Here is a 20160-nt window from a genome sequence, read left to right as displayed (position 1 = left end):
AAGAGTAGGTGCTTCGTAGATAATTCAAATCAACTATCGCTTCAAATACAGGAGATATCAGAAGACACTACTACTCGCAGTGATACCATTATGGCAATTAGCTGAGTGATTATTCCCATCCATCATCCAGGAAACGAAGCCCAAATCAATCGTGGCTTCAGGGTAGCTTTCGATTGACGCTAACCCCATCCAATATATGTATATCCGGATGGAATCGATCGGAAAGATATCCCAAGTCTAGCGCGCGCGAGCAGAAATTACTAGCCGGTGGCTGACAAACTGATTAGACAGGCACAGAACCCTTCACTGATGCCATCCCGGCGCTCGGCACTGCATTAGTCGCATTAGTCAGTGGAGCTTGGCGATTGCGAAAAGTCGGCAGGGTCTGATGTGTTTCTGCTCTTTACGAATGGGACAATGGGGAGGAGGGGTCGATATGGCGGGGCCGTTACTTTGATACTGATTGAGGGTTTTGTTATATATATTCTAGTTGATTCCCCGTGTTGTCTGTCCTTCCAGATCATCATCAGTCTCAGCTCATATCACTTACACACCACTTAACACTCACACCTACAAACACCTACAAACTATTCACAATGGCCGCTAAACTCTCCGCCAACGCCCTCATCGAGCTGGCCAAGAACCGCCGCTCCATCTACACTCTCTCCAAGAACCTCCCCATTTCCACCCAGCGCATCACCGAGATCGTCAACCAAACCACTCTCGAGACCCCCTCATCCTTCAACTCCCAGTCCAACCGTGTCGTCGTCCTCTACGGCGCTGAGCACGACAAGCTCTGGGACATCACTGCCGATACCCTCAAGGCCATCGTCCCCGCCGAGACATGGGAGGGCACCTCTAAGCGCATCTCAGGCTTTAAGGCCGCCGCCGGAACTGTCCTCTTCTATGTCGACAACGCCGCTGTCGAGGCCATGCAGACCAAGTTCGCCATCTACGCTGACCGCTTCCCTCCCTGGGCCGTTCAGTCCGCTGGCATCCAGCAGTACCTCCTCTGGACCGCTCTCGAGGCTGAGGGTCTCGGTGCCAACCTCCAGCACTACAACCCCCTGATCGATGAGAAGGTTGCTGAGACCTGGAAGATTCCTTCTACCTGGACTCTCAACGCCCAGCTTGTCTTCGGTGCCAAGACCGCTGAGGCTGCCCCCAAGGACTATGCTCCTCTCGAGGAGCGTGTCAAGGTCTTTGGCGCTTAAAATAACTTTACAAAAGCATAAGAAACGTCAACTAGAATTGGCATAGAAACCTGCATTTTTAGCGAGTTGCAATTGAAACATGGAGCCTCGAGCTCTGGTTTTCCTTTAATAGACAAAATTATCAATCACAATATAAGCGTTTGCATTGACGATGCCCTTCTCCTTTGACCGACACTTGAACATCCATGTTGACTACCTACGCGTGCACCACCTGCCAACCCAAATCATGCCATGTTCTAGTGATATTTCTTTCTTTGCAGCCAATATACGAAAGTGAATTTTGAAATATTCTTCATAAAACGTGACATCATGTATAGTAGTATACAATTATATATATCTGTAATTATCCAAACGCTTAACTCGCTTCTTGGCTCTGCATAGCCATGCTGTACCTCACTCAATGACCCGTCCCAGTGCTTGTCCCATTTTCACCTTCTGTCCCTTCTGCACAGCCCAATCCCAACCGACATGTCTATTGTTCTCATCTGTTTTGCTTGAGGGTGCCTCGAAAACGAGTACAATGGTGCTACCCAACTGGAAACCGCCCATTTCTTCACCGCGTCGGAGCGCATGACCCCGCAGAACAGGGCTGGCTGCTTCATATGTCGCTTCAGCAAATCCATGGTACACTTCACCCCTGCGGGCAGCTTCCTCCGCTGCACGGTCTGCTGCCGTGTCAGTCAACAGACTATTGGTTCGGAGTTCCTTATCAAAGTTGATCACAATGGAACCGACGTTGGTGGCACCAACTGGAACATAACTGAAGAAGCCCCAGCGCCAACGGCCCAAAAGAACCACGCGCTCGTTGAGTGTGAAAAGACCGGGGAGGGTTCGCTGAAGATATGGGGATACGCTATATAGTTCTCCTGCAAAGTGACGTCGGCGGTCAACAACCCAGTTCGTGGGAGAGTGAAAGCGGTGGTAGTCGCCAGGAGCCAAGTAGATAACTGCATAATAAAGGGATGTGGTATTGTCGGGAGATATGAGATCGTACCAAGGTCGCTCACCGAGGGCGAGTTCGGCACGGACCTCAGAAACTGTACCAGGAGACGCGGGCATAGACTCGTCCTTTGCCGAAGGAGCCTGTTTTCCAGTGCCGGTGAGAAGGTCGGGAAGAGTGTATGAAATGCCATTGACTTGAGCAAACTCCTCGTGTTGCTTAACGAGCGACTCCTCCTCTGAGACGTCGCCTTGGCTTGTTGCGGGAGTTGAAGTACCAGAAGCGCCGGAGATGCTTGGAGCAGGAGTATTCTTTCCAAGAAGAGCATCGATAGTGTAAGTCATACCCTTAACTTGCTCAATGTCGTTGCCCTGAATCTGGCCGAACTGAAGTACTTTTCCATCGGAAGGGCAGATGAGCGTATGGGGATCCTGATCAAGTGGCCGAGCACCGGGCTTGAGCGTACGGTAGAAGAAGGATGCGAGGTTTGGATAGACGTGGAGATCGGGTTCGGCGACTTCGTTGAGGCTGCTATCGTTAGCAAAGGGATTTCGAGCGTTGAGTTGAGGGTGCAAACTTGACACCGAAAATCCAAGAGTAAAGCTTGAAACCGGGAACTCGAAGATAGTAAGGAATAGTAAGTTCGTTGAATCGACCCCAAAGCCTAGAGATAGCCTTTAGGGGTAGAGTTGACATGACCTGGACTTGCCTGGGATGGATTGAGTTAGCATTGATGGGAATAGGGGCATAAATAAGCAACATACCAAGGACCGTCAGGTCGGATTCTTGCACGCTTCTTGGGTGCCCTAGAACCCTCCTGTCCATCTTCATTCTCGAGTCTCTCCTTCTCACGGGAAGAGACCTTATAAAACTGGACGAGGCCGAGGAAACCAATACCTAGACCGACAGGGATCCGGTACCATTGAATTTTGGAGTTTCGCATGGCCTCGCCGAGGCGCTGGGAAAATCTTGGTCTCTTGCCCGAATTGGAGGCAAAGGTTCGAATTGAAGAGGCCGAAGGCCGTGATAGGCATCGCGATCTCGTAGAAGCCAGAAACATGTGTCGCGAGGCAGATGGCGAGTAACAATTCCTCCCGCGGCCGTGGGTGTAGAATGAGTTGCGGAGCATGTGACTACCGAGCTTGGAGGAGCCAGGCCCAAAACCAAGGGTTGGAGCCATAGCGGACAGTAGAGATTGACAGCGATTGAACGCTACCTCCTTGGCTCTTGTACAATTGCGTGGAGTCTTTGGGTAGAAGAGAGGTAGTTAAAGCCTCTCAAAGAGGACTGGACCCTTGTTTTCGATGGATGTTGACGTCAAACCCAGCGATGACGATGGATTGCGGCTGCTCGAGCTTGTTAGCCGCACACAGCCAAGACACACACAGCTTCTCGGACAAGCTCCCGGAAGCAAAAGGCGCCGAATGCCGAACGATGATGATCCATTGATCTCGAAGGGAAGAGTGTGGGTTGAACAGGGGTTCTTAGAACACTGACCAATCAACACTAGCGCTGTAACGACCTGATCTCAACAGACCGACACCGCAACAGCGGGCTGTCACTCCCCTGGCCGCTCCCCATTGTCGCAGGCTAAGGTGAGCGTGTGCCTGAGCTTACCTGAATATGGCCCCAACCCAAGGGCAAAAGGCCACCCTAACCATTGTCGTTGCCATCCATTGTCTTCCATGTCTTGATTGTCACATAGTAATCAACCATCAACTATCAAAACCTTCTGTTCCCTCATTTCACCAAATCCTATTTACACAACGAATCACTGCAATCTATTTGAGCACATTTTTGTGCTGCTTGCAGCCGTCGCATTTGGTCATCCCTTTCTGTATCATCTGTCGTCAGACTCCCTTGGACATGCGACCCTTTTAGTGTTAGTAAGACGACACAACCGACGTCAGTTAACGAGCCGGTGCTTTCTCTCAACACGCGAGCTCTCGTAGATCGACAGCCACGATTAGGAAGCGGCGAAACCCTGCTGTCGATTACCGACATATGTTCCTGAATTATAACTTCATCGACGACGACCCTACCTGTCCTTTCTTCTTCGTCGCCGTTCCTTGTTAGGATCCCGATACTTCGGGCCACTTCATCCTCCCTTAGCTAGCCTGCCTACCTGAGGGTGGTATGCTATCAGCTTGATCATCATGGCTTCCATGCCTTCTGCTACTCGTCCTCAGGACGATGGACCTTCCGCCGCCTCTACTGCGACAACCGACGAACAGACTGTCAACCTGCAGGTCGTGTCACCGTCTGTTGGTGTGAATCGACCGCTACTCTTCCCTAACCTTGCTGCAAATACTACGATCAAACAGCTCAAGGATAAAATTCGCCAGACTCTTCCTCTGCGGCCCGCCGACGACCATCAACGATTAATCCATAGGGGGCACGCACTCGTCCGCGAAGCGGATACACTAGTTGATATCTTGGGCGTTGATGCGGTACGTGATTCCTGAATGGTGATCTGTCCAAAGAGTTGCAACATGCTAACCCGACGACTTGTCATGACTACAGGTTCGCACTTCCGAGCAGCAAACGATTCACCTTGTCCTTCGCGACATGTCCGATACCACATCTTCAAACCCCTCTGCGCCCTCTGCGCCACCGTCCCTCGCCGCTCCTGTACCTGCACCTGCGCCTGCGCCAGGTCCGAGTCCAGCCGCTTCTGCACCACCAACACATCCTCCACGCCCTCAACCTCAGCAAGCCCCCGGTCAAGCTTTTGGATACCAGATGCCGCCAGCGTGGCGAAACTCGATGCCCCCGACTTCCAACCCGTTCCCTCAACCACGCATGCCGTCCCCTTCGCCTTCGCACACTCCCGAGCAAGCGGCCGCCTTTCAACACCAACATCAGAACATGACACAGTGGTTGAACAGCATCCAACGAGAGGCCATGGCTAGAGCTCTCAACCAGAACCAACGAACGAGAGCTCAAATGGGGATGCGCGGCGTTGGTGACCCCAACAACCCTGGAAATACTGGTGGAAACAATAGTGGCCGAGCAAGCCCAGCGCCAGGCCATACTGTTTACCGTGAGCACGTTGGACCAAACGGGAGCACCTATCAGTTCGAGACTGTGATTCGGACTATGGTACCCGGACAACAGGGTAACGGTGGTGCTAGCGGCTCAATGTCTCCCGCTGATGTACAGAATCTTTTCCGAAACGCTGATATGAACCAAGCTACGTCGGCCATGGCCAGCGCAATGCAACGAAGCGCTTCGAGCACATCTCTTCACAACCGACCTCAACATGGACTAACGGCGCCTACGTGGCCCATGTCCCAACCCATGACCGGCAGTGGTCGTGGAACCCCTGATTCGTCTCTTAATCGACTCAGTACTACTGTAGCGCCTGGAAGTTCACAAACTAGGCAAGGACCCGAGGTGTATATTCTCTCGTCGCCCGAGGGGCCCAGAGCCTTGCTTTTAAATAATACTAGTTCCGAAGCATTTATCACCCCTCGGTTGCGAACTCAGACGAGTCTACCTCACCTTCGACAAGCCGCTGCTCTTAGTAGTGCCGCTCTAGATGCCCAGAATCAGCTGCGAGCGAGACACCACCACCATCACCACCACCATCCTCATCATCACCACCATCACCATCCCCGATCCCAGATCGCGCCGCAGCCGATACCTCAGCTTCAGGCATCAGGACGACCTCTGAACCTACGACCCCCTCAGTCCTTTCAGCAGCAAAGCTCAAGCAACCCGCGGCCGTCGCAGGCAGCCCTGCATACCCGGCTCAAGCCCAAAGGCCCAAAACCAGGCGCAAGAACCGGACCCTGCGGCGATTTATGGCTCCCCTGATGCACCGGGGAAACCCACCTATGGCGGCGCTTCCACCTCTCCTTATGCAGCTCTGGCCGCAGCTCTGGCTACTGTTCCGAGCTGGTTCTGATTGTCTGGTTCTTCACTTCCCCCAACGCAAGCTGGTCCAGATGGTTCACCATCATTGTGATTGCGGTGCTTATCTTTTTGCTTAGTACTGGAATATTTAACGGCGTTCCAGATCATGTTTGGCAGCCCTTGGGACGACACCTCGAAAATCTGATTCCCGCTGAGCCCAGACATCGCCAAGCTATCGCTGGAGAAGACCAGCAGAATCAGCAGCCTCGACAGAACCCAGATCCTACTGAAATGGCTCGTCGACTTGTAGCTCAGCACCAAGGTCCTGAAAGTTGGCTATTATCACAAGTCAGACGCGTGGAGAGAGCGGGTCTCTTGTTTCTGGCCAGTATCGCACCGGGTGTTGCAGAAAGGCATATAGCCAATCTAGAAGCAGCTGCACGAGCGGAGAGAGAGCGTCGAGAAGCCGAGGAGAGAGAGGCCGAAGCCGCGGCGGCAGCAACAGCAGCGGCAGCTCAAAATGAAGAGAGCCATGAGAACCAGGACCAAGACGAGAATCTTGGTGAAGGGGCGACCACCAGCACTGGCACAGAGCACAACGTGGAAGCACAGGCGGAGCAAGGAGTTCAGGATGATAACCATCGAAACGAGCCAGCCAGGGAACAGCTTATTGAATTGTAGCGTGATCCCTTACGATGATAATTTAATTGTTGGTTGAAATGTGTTCAAGCGAGATGCGAGATGAGTGGAAAAGTTCAGACCAACGCTATATGACAAGCATTGGAACGAGGTGAAAAATATTGGAGTTGGTGGTGTTTTCTTTTCGTATGGAACCTGGCTCAGTCCAGTTTTCTTTTTATTTCTTGCATTTCTTCAATGAGCGAAGAGATTTACCGCAGAATAAAGTTGAGCCCAGGCCTTTTTGTTATTTGGCATCGATGATTTGATAGTTATCGAAGAGTGCTGCTGATACTGAAGGTCAGAAGGATGCACTGTCCATAGACTTGCTTTGGAATTTGAGTGTAGCTACAGGTATGAAAAAGAGGGAGGGCCCTCAAGTTAGTAGTTAATCATGTGTTGACAACTGGTCTTGCAAGTGTAGCACAAGTTTATATAAAGACACTGATTTCAAGCTCATTCAGGGCAAAGAACTGGAGATTATGTTATGTCAAAATTGTATAACCTTTTCCTTATAGAAGGGAATTCTTCATTCCAATGCCTGAGGAGGGACTGCCAGGGATAGGTAGTCCTTGGGGAGCAAGAAAACATCGGACCTTAATATACCTCAAGGTGTTGAAATAATCTAGCAAAAAGGTAGCGTAATCTTATGCTAAGTTACCTGAGGCTTTTTGTCATTTAGGATCAAGGCCCTGTAGTGTACCTCGAATGATGTCGTAGCTTGTTGCTGCCTTTGGCTTTTCTTATCTTATCAGCAACAGATGATATCAGTGTCGTGTGGCTCCAAGCTCAGTTGTTTGCCGTTGAAGCTCTTACTTTTTATTCTCTCCCTAGAACAACTTGATACATCCGAGAAACGTCAACACTCTATCAATCGAACTACATACCCTCTGAAAGACTGCGCTCATCAGTTACCTTACTCATAACCTCTAGTTCTAGCTAGAGTTGCTAGGAGACGCCAGACTTGTCGCAGCAATGAGTGGCGGATGGAATACCAGTTAGTTTCCTGCTGCGTGCATGGTCTTGACTGATATACTGACTTAAATTCTATAGTTGAGTCGGATGCAGTATGATTGAATTCTTCTGGGGAACCGTTTAGATTGGAGAGCTAATTCGAAGCTGTCAGGGTGTCTTTACCTCTCTCATCGAGAATCTTGGCGTCAAAGACGTCCAATTCGAAGAACTCCTTACCCTCGACCCATCTGAGCTTCTATCCTTACAGCCCATCTACGGCGTAATCTTCCTCTTCAAGTACCCGACTGATCAACCATATGCGACACCCGAAGGACCCCGCGACGGCTCGTTCGACAATGCCGCATCCGAGAACATCTTCTTCGCTGCCCAGACGATTCAGAATGCATGCGCCACACAAGCTCTTTTGAGTGTATTACTCAACAAGACAAGCGATGTTGAAATAGGCGAGAAGCTCGGCGACTTCAGAGAGTTCACCATGGTGTTGCCGCCCGAGTTCCGTGGTGAGGCGCTGAGCAACTCTGACCTCATCCGTGAGGTACACAACAGCTTTGCTCGCAGCAGCCCTTTTGCCGACGAGACAGACAAGACTGGCGCCGAGGCGGAGGATGCTTTCCATTTTATCGCTTACACACCTATCAACGGTATACTCTACGAGCTTGACGGTCTGCAACCGGCGCCCATCTCTCACGGTGCTTGCAGCTCTGAGGACTTCCCCACCAAGGTAGTCGATGTTCTCCAACGTCGCATTGCACGATATGATACCACAGAGATTAGATTCAACCTCCTTGCCATGTGCCGAGATCTGCGACAGCGTGCGCGCGACTTTGGGGATGAGGAGCTGTTGGCAAGAGAAGAGCGCAAGCGACGAGATTGGATGTTTGAGAATGCTCTGCGAAGACATAACTTTGTGGGCTTTGCGGGTGAAGTGATGAAGGGTGTTGTGCGCAGTAAGATCGCCGAGGGTGGTGACGCTGCCTGTGAGAAGTGGGTGAAGGAAAGCCTAGAAAGGAGGAAGAATGCGGAGCAGGCCATGAGAGGTCGAGCTGGAGGTGGTGACGGCGATGGTGATGTTGATATGGGAGCTTGAAATGCTTAATGAATACCATGGTGGAGATAGATATACCAGGTTCTGTGACTGAACACTTAGGCAGACGCTCCATGATACCAGGTCTGCAATACTAAGAGCTGGTGCTTCTTGATAGACGACATATAGAGAGAGAGAGCAAAATCTCCTGTTGTATCACTGCACAGTCACCTTGTCGTTTGCAGCGTAGCGGTATTCATGGCTCATAATTGCTTATATACGTTACTACATCACATTTGACATTTCAGTATCTTGCCCACTTATTGGCAGTTCCCCTCCACCCCTTTCTCTGGTATCGTCAATGCTAGGCTGCCCAGGCTACTATATACTGCTCTGAGGGCGATACTGACCTTTTCCACTGTCATCATCTAGAAGCAAACATTGTCCCACAATTCCAAAATGAGGCACCAGCTCTCAGAAATTGATCGATCGATACAGAGAATAGAAAGTGTCATGTGTCAAAGCTGTTCGCTTTGCAGTCAACGCTCCCATCGTTCATTGGGCGACATGGGCTGATCGTCTTTGCCGCTGGAAGCAGTTCTGGAGCTGCTGTTCTCACGACGATTGTCGTAGTTAAGATCTCTCATGGCATGACCAGAATCACCTGGCTGGTCTTCATCACTCTCCTGGCCAATGTTTCGACCGTGGCGAATGGCGCGAATGAACCAGGGAGCGCGGCCTGAACCCTTCCAGGTCCAGTACTCTTTGAGATCGTACTCGCGAGGCTCAACATAGCCACGTGTAACCCAGACAACAAGGCCGACAAGGCCGTTGAGGACTGCGTAGACGAAAACACCACTAAGGGCTTACATTAGTAGGTATATAAAGGAAGAGATGGGACACTTACGCGATGAGACCATAGGCTACACTGTAGCTGAAAGGGATGAAGGTCATGACGACGAAAGAGGGCAGGACGTCGCCGATATATCGCCAGTTGATTTGTGTGATTTGTCGGATCATCATGCAGCCGACCTACACATCATGTTAGCTGTGATCCGATATCTAACGAAGGAATACAAGCTACCAGAATCAGAGTGCAACCAGTTGCCCAAGGTGGTACGGAGGCAAAGATGGGCGCAAAGAACACAGCAGCGGTGAAGCATAGTCCAGTGGTCATGGCAGTCAACCCAGTTCTTCCACCTTCAGCGATGCCAGCGCCACTCTCGATGAAAGCGGTAACAGGTGAACTGCCCAACAGAGCACCGACAGAGATGAAGAAAGCATCAGTGCAATATGCAAGAGTCGAGCGAGGAAAGTCACCGTCGCGAGGGTTCACAACACCACAAAAGCGAACCATGGAGTAGAGAGTAGCGGTAGCATCGATGATGTCGACGTAAAGGAAAGTGAAGAGAGCGAGGGCGAATTGAGATGCTGAACCACCAAAGGACCAGTCGAGCTCGTTAAGAGTCCTTTCGATTGGGTGCCACATAACAACTTGACTGAAGAAGTCGAAACGGGAGTCCCCCTCGTCAGTGTGTGGAAAGTATGTGATGGGCGTGTTGCGACTGTGAGGAAGAATGTTAGTGGATGCTGGAGGATGAAGGGGGAGAACATACGGCCATGATAGGACAGAAACGAGAGCAATGCCAAGGATGAGGGCGTACTTGACGCGGAACGCCATAAGAAAGGCAGTGACAATACCGCCGCAAAAGACAGCAACCCATAACTACCTGAATAAGCACATGAATCTTGACGGAGGTCAGCCAACTTACCTTGGGACTCGACATCTGCCCTCCTGTACACATGCCAGTCACCTCATCAAGCAGTTCCTGGGGACAGCCTCCAAGGGCAAGAGGAGTAGCCTTTCCACCGCCGGTGATAGCACCAATACCGGCAGAGTACGAGAGACCGATTTCAGTAAGGAAGAGGCCGATACCAACGCCTGTGGCAGTCTTGATGGTAGAAGGGATAAGCTTAACGAGCCACTGACGCATGCCCGTGAGAGCAAGCAAGATGAAGATAAGGCCTTCGACGAAGACAGCTGTAAGTGCGAGACGGTAAGAGATGGGGCCGCTTCCGTTGTATCCGACAACTTGGAAGGTGAAGTACGCGTTGAGGCCCATACCGGGGCTATTGGGAACCATCATCAGCATCATATCACAGTGTGAGAAGGCGAGAGACTTACGCAAGGGCAACAGGGAGGTTGGTAAGGAAACCGAACATGAAGCTTGCGAGGCCGGAGACTGCAGCTGTAGCAGTGACGATATCTCGTCGAATGTCTATTGTACAGTCAGCATATATCTCCCCATGATGTTGGAAATCTATCAAGACATCTTGACTCACCTTCTTTGCAGGCAACATAAGAATCAATCTTGTCACAAGCATGTCTATCCGTCAAGTCACATACACAAGTGCCACCAGACTGAGCGAGCAGAGCAGCCTATCTATCGTCAGCCAACTGAACTCCGGCAAAAGAGGATCTAGAACTCATACGTTGACGGCGATTATATATGCCATAGTCGCAAAGGTTGTGATGCCAGCGCGAACTTCTCGAAAGAAGGTCGCTCCAGCAATCTCTTGAGGCTACAGAATCATCAGCTTAGACAATTCCCAACAAAGACAGAGAGAGCGCATCTTACGTGTCCAGTCCCACTGAGGGTGAAGAAGTACCCAAAGGCCGAAGTGGTGACATAGTGGTCAACACGATCAAAGAAGTCACGAAGACCAAAGTATCGAGAGCGGCCAAGGGGTTGAGTAATGTCGACATCTTCTTGGTTTGGAGGAGGCGTGACGCCTTGCTGTCCTTGAAAGGGTTCCATCTTGAAGTCAATGTGCGTTTTGCGGTGTTTGCTTTGAAAACGCGAAGATGGGGTGGAGGAGAATTGGAAGATAAAAGGAATAGAGGGGACTGATTAAGTGTGTGACAATGTGAGGAAGAAATGCAAGAAAGAGAGGGAGAGAGTGAGGTTGGTGGTGGCGTCGATAAACGCTGTGAAGAGGAGGAGGTGACACCAGAAGAAATGAGGAAGAGAGATTCTGTCTTGGGGCAAAGTTGAAGAAGCAGAAGATTGGATTATATCAGAGAAAAGCAAACAGAGGCTCTTAGTTTCTGGTGTCAAGAGAGGTCGAAGCACAGGAGCAGAACTGCAACCGGCAGACACTGGCAGTCGTCTCGCACTGCACAGCCAACAACCTCGACGTCAGTCGGTATCTACACCTCGAACGCGATAAGATAAGTTCTCTCTCGTCAACTCTTGTTACCGAATTAACGGGTATGCATCACAAGACTCGAAGTTCGAGTCCAAGTTGCGAGTTGCGCAAGATGCACACACACACACGCACATGCACGCACACGCACGCACACGTACAGACAGACACAGCATAAGCCCAGAATGAACAAGAACGAAAGTGAACAATATCTATAAGGCTGTGGGTGGTTTTGGGTACTTTTATGTGTACACAGCGTTGAGAATGTTTGCCTTGGTCAAAGAGGAGGGCATTGTTTCCACGGCCCGTCTGTGTAATATTCGTTACCTTGGTTCGAGGGATGGACCTAGCATTTGGGTATTGGCTCTTTGTCCGAGCTTATTGTCAAGGTGATGCGTTTGAGGCGTTGTGATAGTGAACATGCTGGCAGACGGGCCTCGTTATTGGCAAGTCTGGGATGAACAGTGATTAAGAAAGGAGTTTGACTCATGATGATGTATATTTATACTGAACTGATAACTAAGATACAGACGAGATCAAATCCATCTCGACAGGAGCCATTGGATACCTGAACATGGCCAACAGTCCGAGTTGATTCACCTACCACACATATCCTACCCCTGAATTCACCAGCAAAGGGTATTCTTCAATGAGATAATGACCCAGGAGGATCCGTTTCCACCACTGAGTTCCTGGTACCGACCCCTAAGGACACGGGTTGAGTGTTGTACAGACCAGGTGTTCGTCCCACCACATGCAGCTCGCCGACGTTCGCGAAGCGAGAAGGCGTCGGGTGTGAATGGTGACAAAAGACGTGGTTGGCTGATACAGATGTAGGACAATGCCCGGTATGTCTGTAGCCGAAAAGAACTGGTTCTTGCTGGTGTTCTATCGACGTGGGATGCAGGCCGAGAACTATTCGACGGAAGGGGGACGGGCACTCATGTGTTTACGCTCGATAATCACATCCGAGCATGAAAGAACACAAGGAAAGACATGTTTATCACCATATCGTGAAGTAAGTTCTTTATCCTAAGTTAATGCCTAACAATGTTACTGACCATTGGTTGATATCTAATACACTGAAAGTCGCCCCCTTTCACTTAGACAGAGAGCTGGCTGAAAGTCATGTGGTCTTTTTGTGAAACCAGTCAACATCCTGTATATCAATCACATACATGCAGAGAATATGATCCTCTTGATCAGGGACGATTAGCATTGCCCGCATGACTTGATGCTGACATTCTTACCAGGCTGCGAGGCCCTCAATGACACCTGGCTGCATATATCAACTCGTCTCAACTTCTGCTGTCATACATCCGCCCCAAAATACACAGTGATCAACTGCAGTAGGAATATTCCTGGAGCTATTTCAGGCCAATGAACCAGTGACATGAGTAAACCTTGAGTTGATCATCCCAACACTTGATCTCCCACCTAATCATCGTCCTGTCTACCAAACGCGTATAAGTGACCCTTCGTGACCCCGGAATTACTCCTTACAGTAATTGAACAAACTCTCACGTCATTACTACTTCTATAACCACTGGCTCTTTTTCCTCTGAACTGGGACCGACATTCTCGTTTGACACTCGCAATCGCTTGGTGCACCTGACACTGACACACGGGTGCTCAGCAACTGTCAACCGCACGCTTCACTTGATACTTAACAACAGTTTCGACACTCTTAACACCATTTTTTGGACTTTATATATTCGAGGCTAGTAACTCTTCTCTGAAGTTCTCGACCTTTCGTTTACCTTCACGCCTCAACTTCTCGCAGCCTCCAACCCCACTCCTCCGAAGACACACACACATTTATCTAACAACACCACCTCCTTCGCTAAGGTATCAAGAGATAGAAGATAAAGGCAAGGTTTTTGTTTCCGAACCCCTTGAAGCTTATGCGAAGTCTACTTCGTAAACCATTCTTTCACCTAGAATAGATACATTTATTCACTGGACCTACCCACTGCTTGCTCCGATCTCATAAACAACAAAAAATCACCCACCTTGAGAATAAACCGCAACAACCAATATAAAACCATAGAGCACCAGATACAATGTTCGACGTCATCTGGGTCGATCCCGACCGCGAGCTCGTCGGCGAGCATCGTGCCAAAAAGGAAATAAAGCGCGAACTGAAAAACAAGGAGAGGGAAAAGGAACAGGAGAACTCAATTCTCAGCCGCTCAATCTCCGTCACAAGCACTCGATCCTCTACAGAATCTCGCTTCGGCTTTCTTCGACCTCGAAATGGCAAAAATGCAAAGGGCAAAGAAAAGACTCCATCGGGTCTTTTGACTCCAAGTCACCACTCCTCACGCTCAAACTCGGGGAGCTACCATCGCTCGGCACTTATGGCAAACTTGTCGAATGTTTCCCTCGGAGCAGAGCGAGCACACAGAGCGAACACTCCTGTTTCCACTGATGCGTCGTGCTCACACGTTGTTAAGCGCAACGAAGTCTCGCAGCCTCGACCATCCGACTTGGAGAACTCAGACCTGTGTTCAGAGGTGTACGGCTGCTCTGAGTTAGAAGGCGATCACCCTCCTACGCCGACTGGTTCCATGGGAGATAGGTAACTTGATCACTCAAAGAGAGGGAGAACACCACTAACCTTCTTGTAGAAACTTCCCTGTTCCAATACTCCAGCCAGAATCACCCAACAGTCTCGTACCAAGTCTCAGTCTCTCCAAAGAACCGAAAGCTCCCATCGTGATCAACTTCCGACCCAACGATCCCGACTCATGGCGTCCCCCCGAAGAATGGGCATACATCGACCGAAAAGCAGAAGAGGCGCGAATGCTTGAGAATCAGGAAGATGCTGAGATGACCGTTGATGCAGAAGAGACGGTTCGAGTGAACCCGTGCACAAACTTTGAGAGCGTAAAGGATCAAGTCAAGGTTATGGCGGCTTCGAGCCCCAGCATGATTCTTGCGCGTATCAAGGAGATCTGGACCGTTACCGACGAGAAGCTCCATGGAGAGTTGAACATTGAGCTGAAGCGATGGATGCTTTCTGTCCTGCACCACCTGGACATTGAGGCGAGGGATAGTGCTGGTGTTGCTTGCGTAGTCACGAATACGTCTGACAATCTTGGGGTACTGGCTCTCTACGAGTCTGAGAGTGAGTGAATCAGTGACTACCATAGTCGCGTAATGCTAACAACATTAGTCACGGCCACATATATTGCAGCTCTTCACTCAACCAGGGAAGTATACACTTTGACAACAGCGGCCTTCCAAAATAAAGAGCTTCCGGACATTCACCCGGTATTGGTCCCGTCCATGACTCCCTCTACACTCCCGATTGACCAGCACTCATTCACCATCGTATACTCGCTCTCTTTACCCGCTGTGTGCTCTTCGCCCGAGATACCAGGGGTTCTCAAGAACATCAGCAACCGCCTTCGAGTCGGCGGTTCCCTGCAACTCACTCTCATCGACCCGTTACCCTGCGCAAGTACACTCGGACATCGCATGCGAGCATGGCTTCAAGAGCATTTACTGATCAACCTCGAGCGACATTTCAAGTGCACGAACCCAAGCAGGCTGTTCCCAGAATGGATGGGTGATGCTGGGCTGCGCGGTCAAGGAAGCACTCTCACAACCTCAAAGTTCTACGCTGTATCAGCCAGTATTCGGAGCCAAGCCGACGACAGCGACCCTTTCATAGACAGAATCCCTTCTGAGAGAGAAGTGAAAGCAGAAGTCCGTAGCATAATCGGTCGTCTGCTTTGGATGGAAGTCTGGGGTAGTTTCGTCACTGGCGATAAATGGTGGTGGGAAGACGAAGGCTGCGTCAACGAATGTCTCCAGCTGGGCACAGTTTGGGAATATCACATGATAGATGGCGTGAAGCAAGGTCAAGAGGATATTCCAGAAGAGGTAGAAGACCTCGAGAACTTGGAGCACTAGAGATCCAGGGAAGATGAAAGACGTTGCTGATTTGTGTTTTTGCACTGCAGTTTTCCTTCTTTCATGCCTCATCTGTAAAAGAAAAGAATCAGGGTCAAGGGCCCGTTTTAGAGGAAGATGCCACATTATGGAAAGAAGAGATTATAGGGCGAGGATAGGTATATGGTCGGAAATGTTCAGAGAGATAGAAGCAAGTTTTTATTTTGAGATTAGCCAGTGAGCAGCTGTGACATGATTTACATGCAAGGGAATTGTATGATTAGACGAATGGCAGAAACATTTCGAGATAGAATTCATGGCATCCTCTGTTAAATGCGACTTAGCTGAACTAGTATCTTATAACCTTGACCGTGTTTCGTAGTTCGAAAGTCCTGCTTGCTTCAATTTGGGCCGGTATCGGTGAATCTTGTAACATTTTGACATTGGCTCTTGTGATCTTTTGTCTGAATATTTGCCTTTATACACGACGATGTCACTCTTTGCCTTCTTAGGCTGCGTGGCCATTATCCTCATATTCGACCCGTCGGTCAGAATTATCCGAGAATTCAGATCCCTCTTCACTGACTGATTCCCCATCATCAAGTTCCCATAAGTATCCGTATCTCGATGGGATCTCCCAAACTGAGGTTGCGAGTTCTTCTTGCAAGTCTAGTAGATGATCTTCTATATCTTCTGTTGCCAATTCCCATTCCGCGTGCTCGATTCGCTTGTCGACAGCTCGATACCAAGCAACCAGATTTTCACGCTCCCGCCGTTTCTCTGTTTCGACCAACATGGCTAGATATTCTTGCGAGACTGCAATGTCCTGCTCTTGCAACGTGCCGAGTAATCGCTCAAGATTCTGAATATCATTCTGTAGGGCTTGATCTCGGACGCCTTGATACAGGTCCATAAAGGCTTCTTGCTCAACAAGACTTGGCCTACGACAATTTTCCAAGTCCCATTCGTCAGTAATATGAGAGACCCTGACGAGTTCATCAAAGGGTGTTTCGCCAAATGAGTCTTGTTGATATGGGTCAATGCCAGATAGGTCCAAGTCAGAAATATAATCAAGTAGTTCCAGTGAAGCGTGTCTGGCGGCAAGATGCAGCACGTTTCGAGACTCGCAGTCAGAAGCATTGACAGAGCAACCTGCATTTACCAAGCCTCTGGTGATTTCCAGCTTATCGCATCGAATTGATCGAAGGAAAGTGGTATCCCCTTGAATGCTTCGTGCCTCAAGGTCAGATCCTGCCACGAGCAGCATCTCAATTGTTGCTTCGATGTCTTGATGTCTGATCTTTTCAGAATCGGCCAGATAATGAAGTGGCGTGCCACCAATATTATTTCGCTGCTTTACAGATGCTCCTGCCGCGAGCAAAAGCCTGATGACCTCGGGGTTGGCTTTCATCGAGGCGTGATGCAATGCTGTTACGCCTTCCTCATCGCACAAATTAACGTTAGATCTGGACTTGAGCAGCATCTTTACAGACTCGACGTTTTCTGCGTAGGCTGCGAACATGAGAGCAGTCAATCCCGTGTACGATCGTTGATTAACATCAGCTCCTGCTGAAATGAGAACTTCCATGGACTTGACTTGATTTAGACCAGTCGCAAGAAGAAGAGGAGAGTCGCCAGCGTCGTCAATCGTGTTGATAGCCCAAGGTTGCTCTTGTAATGCTTCTTGCAGATCCGTGCGTTGCAAGATCGCCTCGTGAACCTTGGTCGTTGTCACTTCAGAAACATCCCGACAAAGACCAAGGACTTTTTGAACAAGATAAGTTTGTTTATCGTCGAGTTTATGGTATCGTAGTGATATGGTGGCAGCAATCGCAGCACGTCTATTATTGTTCAGATAATCAACCTCGACAACCGACATGATGAAAGACTGACCCGGGTAACCCAACCTCTGTCAGGATGTTCTTCCATATATCTAGAAGAACCTCTAAAGCGGAGTAAAGTTGCTGATCAAGAGCATACTATTCATGTTAGTGAGCACATAGACAACTGCATGGTGATAGGGATTCGACCAACTTCTATGAGTCCCATGCCACAAATATCCGTGTCATGAGGGTAAATGCCATATTCAGCCACTGATCTCCTAATTACTTGGCTTGAGCCTTCTTGGTCGTCCCACACCATAGAGTCGCCTTCGATCGATCTAAAGGGGCGCAGGGCGAATGTCAACCCAGAGAGGCTGCTATAAGACGCACAAATCTTGAATGTCCTGATGAGAAACCATCTCGGAACTTGGTACTCTATCTTCAAGGCCGTAATTCCTGTACAGTAACATCCTGGAAACGAACAATCCTTTCTAGATGAGCTCTTACAACGCACGAGCCAGGATCCAAGGAGTGAGTGCATCCAACCAGAGCTTCGGTATTGACTGTCAGAGAAGTGACATCGGCACCGGCATACCGAACCAGATACTATTCTCTGATTTGGTATTACAGAATTTATCTGCACAGAGTCATTTATGTGCTCTAGATTGCTGTCATGGCCATCGTCGATAACCACTGCATCTGACTCTGGTGTGTGGCCATCCTGAAGTTGTTGAACTGGTGCTGGACTCTCTATGACTTCTGGTAGTTGCGGAGAACCTGAAGAGATTATATGCATCGCATACATATTTATCATCATCTGTCTCATTTCTGCCTGAAACCTGTTCACCTGTCAAGACCGAGGGCCATAGTCAGATTCTATATGTGGTTGGTATACTCACCAAATATCGTTGAATGCCCGCGACGAGTTCAGAGCAAAGTGAAGGGTTTCCTTGGCTTGATTCATCCTCTGCTGGAGCTTCTTGATGTCGCTTTTCTCTACAAGCCACTTTCTCTTCTTTGTCTTGCTCATCTTGTTCCCCTCTGGACCACTCTCGCGAGAACATATACGTAATAACGCTTCGAGTTCTGCGGTGATCCCATTAAGGTTTCGAGCCGCAGTGTTGATGAGTACTTGTTCCATTTCGGCAGGAGCCATTCTCGAGACAGCTTGGGCCATAGATTTGATCATCTCCAACTAAGAACCGGATGTTAGTCCAGACCACAGGAAAGGTTGTCAGCAAGTTAGGGGCCAACCTCCTTCATCAGATAGTCAAAGTCTTTTTGAATATCCGGAATCTCTCGAAAAATAGAGATGGCATGCTTCCCAGCTGCCAACGCCTGCACAACGGCGATGGAGCTGGCTACGGCACCAAGAACCTCCATGGTAAGTGGTAAATTGTGTTTGTTCGCAAAGATAACTTGTCTAGATTCGGATTCGCGATCTTCACAGAGAAACAGAAGAAGTCGACATGCAAGAATCAAGGTAATCTCAGTTCGGGAAAAAGACAATCGGAAATCAGGCTCTGAGAATGCCTACTTGGTTGGGCGAACCACCAACCAACCACCAATCAGATGTACATACTCACAGCCTCGACGAGCGAACATAGCCAAGGCATACTGAGATAAAAAACAATGGGATTTCCTTGGTGAGATGCTGAGAGTTGACATCTTGTGTCACAATTCCCAAGCCTCAGACACAGTAACGCAGCTTGATCTGGTGCAGGGAGAGACGAGATTGAATTGGCAGTTTTGCACCTTCTTATAAGGCAAACCGAACATATATCTCCTCACTTCTTTCCACGACTCCGATCCCTTTTATAGCTGAGTACGAACATAATTTCGATATCACGCCTTGATAGAAAACTGACAGTGGCTGATCCTCGAGTATTACCGGTGTTTTCAAGGCATTCTGAGTTGTGACTTAATGAAGAAGGCTAAATAATCACATGACATTTGAACTCTCTTCGCAATGTAATAAAAATATCCTCAAAGTGTCTGGAACCCAATTGGATCCTGAAAAGCCACATCAGGCGAGTCTGTAGATGGCTTCATCTTCCCCGCAAACCACCGAAAAGCCCATATCCAACCAAGGCGCCAAATACAAATGCATCCCCTTTTCCCCCGCATTTTTCACAATCCCTGACCCTTCAAGATCATACGATGCCCCCACCAATGATCTACCTACATATATCACAGAACAAAAGTATGGCTAATAAGTCGAGACAACAAGCCCACCCTTGGGGGAGGTAGAAAAGCTTTGGATCACTTTTCTAAGTGATGAAATGACTTTGGTAAAGTTAGGATATAATAGATAACCTTTAGACCAGTCTATTTTGGCTTTCTCGATTTACTATCAAGAGTTTTGTTTCTCCCATAGGCCACCCTTGGCAAGCCACTGTCGACATCAAAGGGACGTTGACAAATCCCCATGTCACATCCTTGACGCCATCGTCCTTTCCAACCCCAGCTTCCACATCATCTGTCAATATGATTGCGCGAGTGTTCCGGGTCAAGCCTATCAGTGCTTCCTCCGGACGACCG

The 20160-nt window shown here is 49.3% G+C and overlaps 8 protein-coding genes across 9 annotated transcripts; 4 read left to right on the top strand and 4 right to left on the bottom strand.

The window, feature by feature from the left end:
* The first annotated feature begins 309 nt into the window (after positions 1-309).
* FVEG_07389 (hypothetical protein) lies at positions 310-1434 on the top strand. The gene has a single exon (XM_018896025.1). The coding sequence runs from the start codon at positions 597-599 to the stop codon at positions 1212-1214; it is 618 nt and encodes a 205-aa protein (XP_018753402.1). The 5' UTR covers positions 310-596; the 3' UTR covers positions 1215-1434.
* On the bottom strand, positions 1428-3577 carry FVEG_07390 (phosphatidylserine decarboxylase). Its single transcript, XM_018896026.1, has 3 exons — positions 2919-3577; positions 2732-2863; positions 1428-2682 (listed from the first exon to the last, which is right to left on the bottom strand). The coding sequence occupies exons 1-3, from the start codon at positions 3332-3334 to the stop codon at positions 1608-1610; spliced, it is 1623 nt and encodes a 540-aa protein (XP_018753403.1). The 5' UTR covers positions 3335-3577; the 3' UTR covers positions 1428-1607.
* Positions 3578-3794: 217 nt separating this feature from the next.
* Positions 3795-7356, top strand: FVEG_07391 (hypothetical protein). 2 transcript variants are annotated; one of them, XM_018896028.1, is made up of 3 exons: positions 3795-4604; positions 4678-6120; positions 6176-7356. In XM_018896028.1, exons 1-2 carry the CDS (start codon positions 4311-4313, stop codon positions 5971-5973), a joined length of 1590 nt encoding a protein of 529 aa, XP_018753405.1. In that variant the 5' UTR covers positions 3795-4310; the 3' UTR covers positions 5974-6120; positions 6176-7356. The 2 variants fall into 2 exon arrangements, with proteins under 2 accessions (XP_018753405.1, XP_018753404.1); XM_018896027.1 differs by having other exon boundaries at positions 4678-7356.
* Positions 7357-7427: 71 nt separating this feature from the next.
* On the top strand, positions 7428-9008 carry FVEG_07392 (ubiquitin carboxyl-terminal hydrolase L5). The gene is made up of 3 exons (XM_018896029.1): positions 7428-7687; positions 7744-7757; positions 7817-9008. The coding sequence occupies exons 1-3, from the start codon at positions 7666-7668 to the stop codon at positions 8750-8752; spliced, it is 972 nt and encodes a 323-aa protein (XP_018753406.1). The 5' UTR covers positions 7428-7665; the 3' UTR covers positions 8753-9008.
* A 141-nt stretch (positions 9009-9149) lies between these two features.
* On the bottom strand, positions 9150-11508 carry FVEG_07393 (MFS transporter, AGZA family, xanthine/uracil permease; the record flags this gene model as incomplete). The annotated part of the gene is made up of 9 exons (XM_018896030.1): positions 9150-9547; positions 9597-9721; positions 9774-10254; positions 10306-10415; positions 10462-10819; positions 10875-10968; positions 11033-11129; positions 11183-11272; positions 11329-11508. The coding sequence occupies 9 exons, from the start codon at positions 11506-11508 to the stop codon at positions 9229-9231; spliced, it is 1854 nt and encodes a 617-aa protein (XP_018753407.1). The 3' UTR covers positions 9150-9228.
* A 2451-nt stretch (positions 11509-13959) lies between these two features.
* Positions 13960-15817, top strand: FVEG_07394 (hypothetical protein; the record flags this gene model as incomplete). The annotated part of the gene is made up of 3 exons (XM_018896031.1): positions 13960-14477; positions 14527-15026; positions 15075-15817. 3 exons carry the CDS (start codon positions 13960-13962, stop codon positions 15815-15817), a joined length of 1761 nt encoding a protein of 586 aa, XP_018753408.1.
* A 487-nt stretch (positions 15818-16304) lies between these two features.
* FVEG_16085 (hypothetical protein) lies at positions 16305-17675 on the bottom strand (the record flags this gene model as incomplete). Its single annotated transcript, XM_018905326.1, has 1 exon — positions 16305-17675. One exon carries the CDS (start codon positions 17673-17675, stop codon positions 16305-16307), a length of 1371 nt encoding a protein of 456 aa, XP_018753409.1.
* Positions 17676-18514: 839 nt separating this feature from the next.
* Positions 18515-19002, bottom strand: FVEG_16086 (hypothetical protein; the record flags this gene model as incomplete). The annotated part of the gene is made up of 2 exons (XM_018905327.1): positions 18515-18814; positions 18874-19002. 2 exons carry the CDS (start codon positions 19000-19002, stop codon positions 18515-18517), a joined length of 429 nt encoding a protein of 142 aa, XP_018753410.1.
* Between the last annotated feature and the right edge of the window lie 1158 nt (positions 19003-20160).

The sequence above is a fragment of the Fusarium verticillioides genome, chromosome 8 (genome assembly GCF_000149555.1).
Source record: "Fusarium verticillioides 7600 chromosome 8, whole genome shotgun sequence".
In the NCBI taxonomy this organism is placed as follows: domain Eukaryota; kingdom Fungi; phylum Ascomycota; class Sordariomycetes; order Hypocreales; family Nectriaceae; genus Fusarium; species Fusarium verticillioides.
The sequence above is the reverse complement of the archived record's forward strand: the minus strand, read 5'-3'. Positions and strand labels throughout refer to the sequence as shown.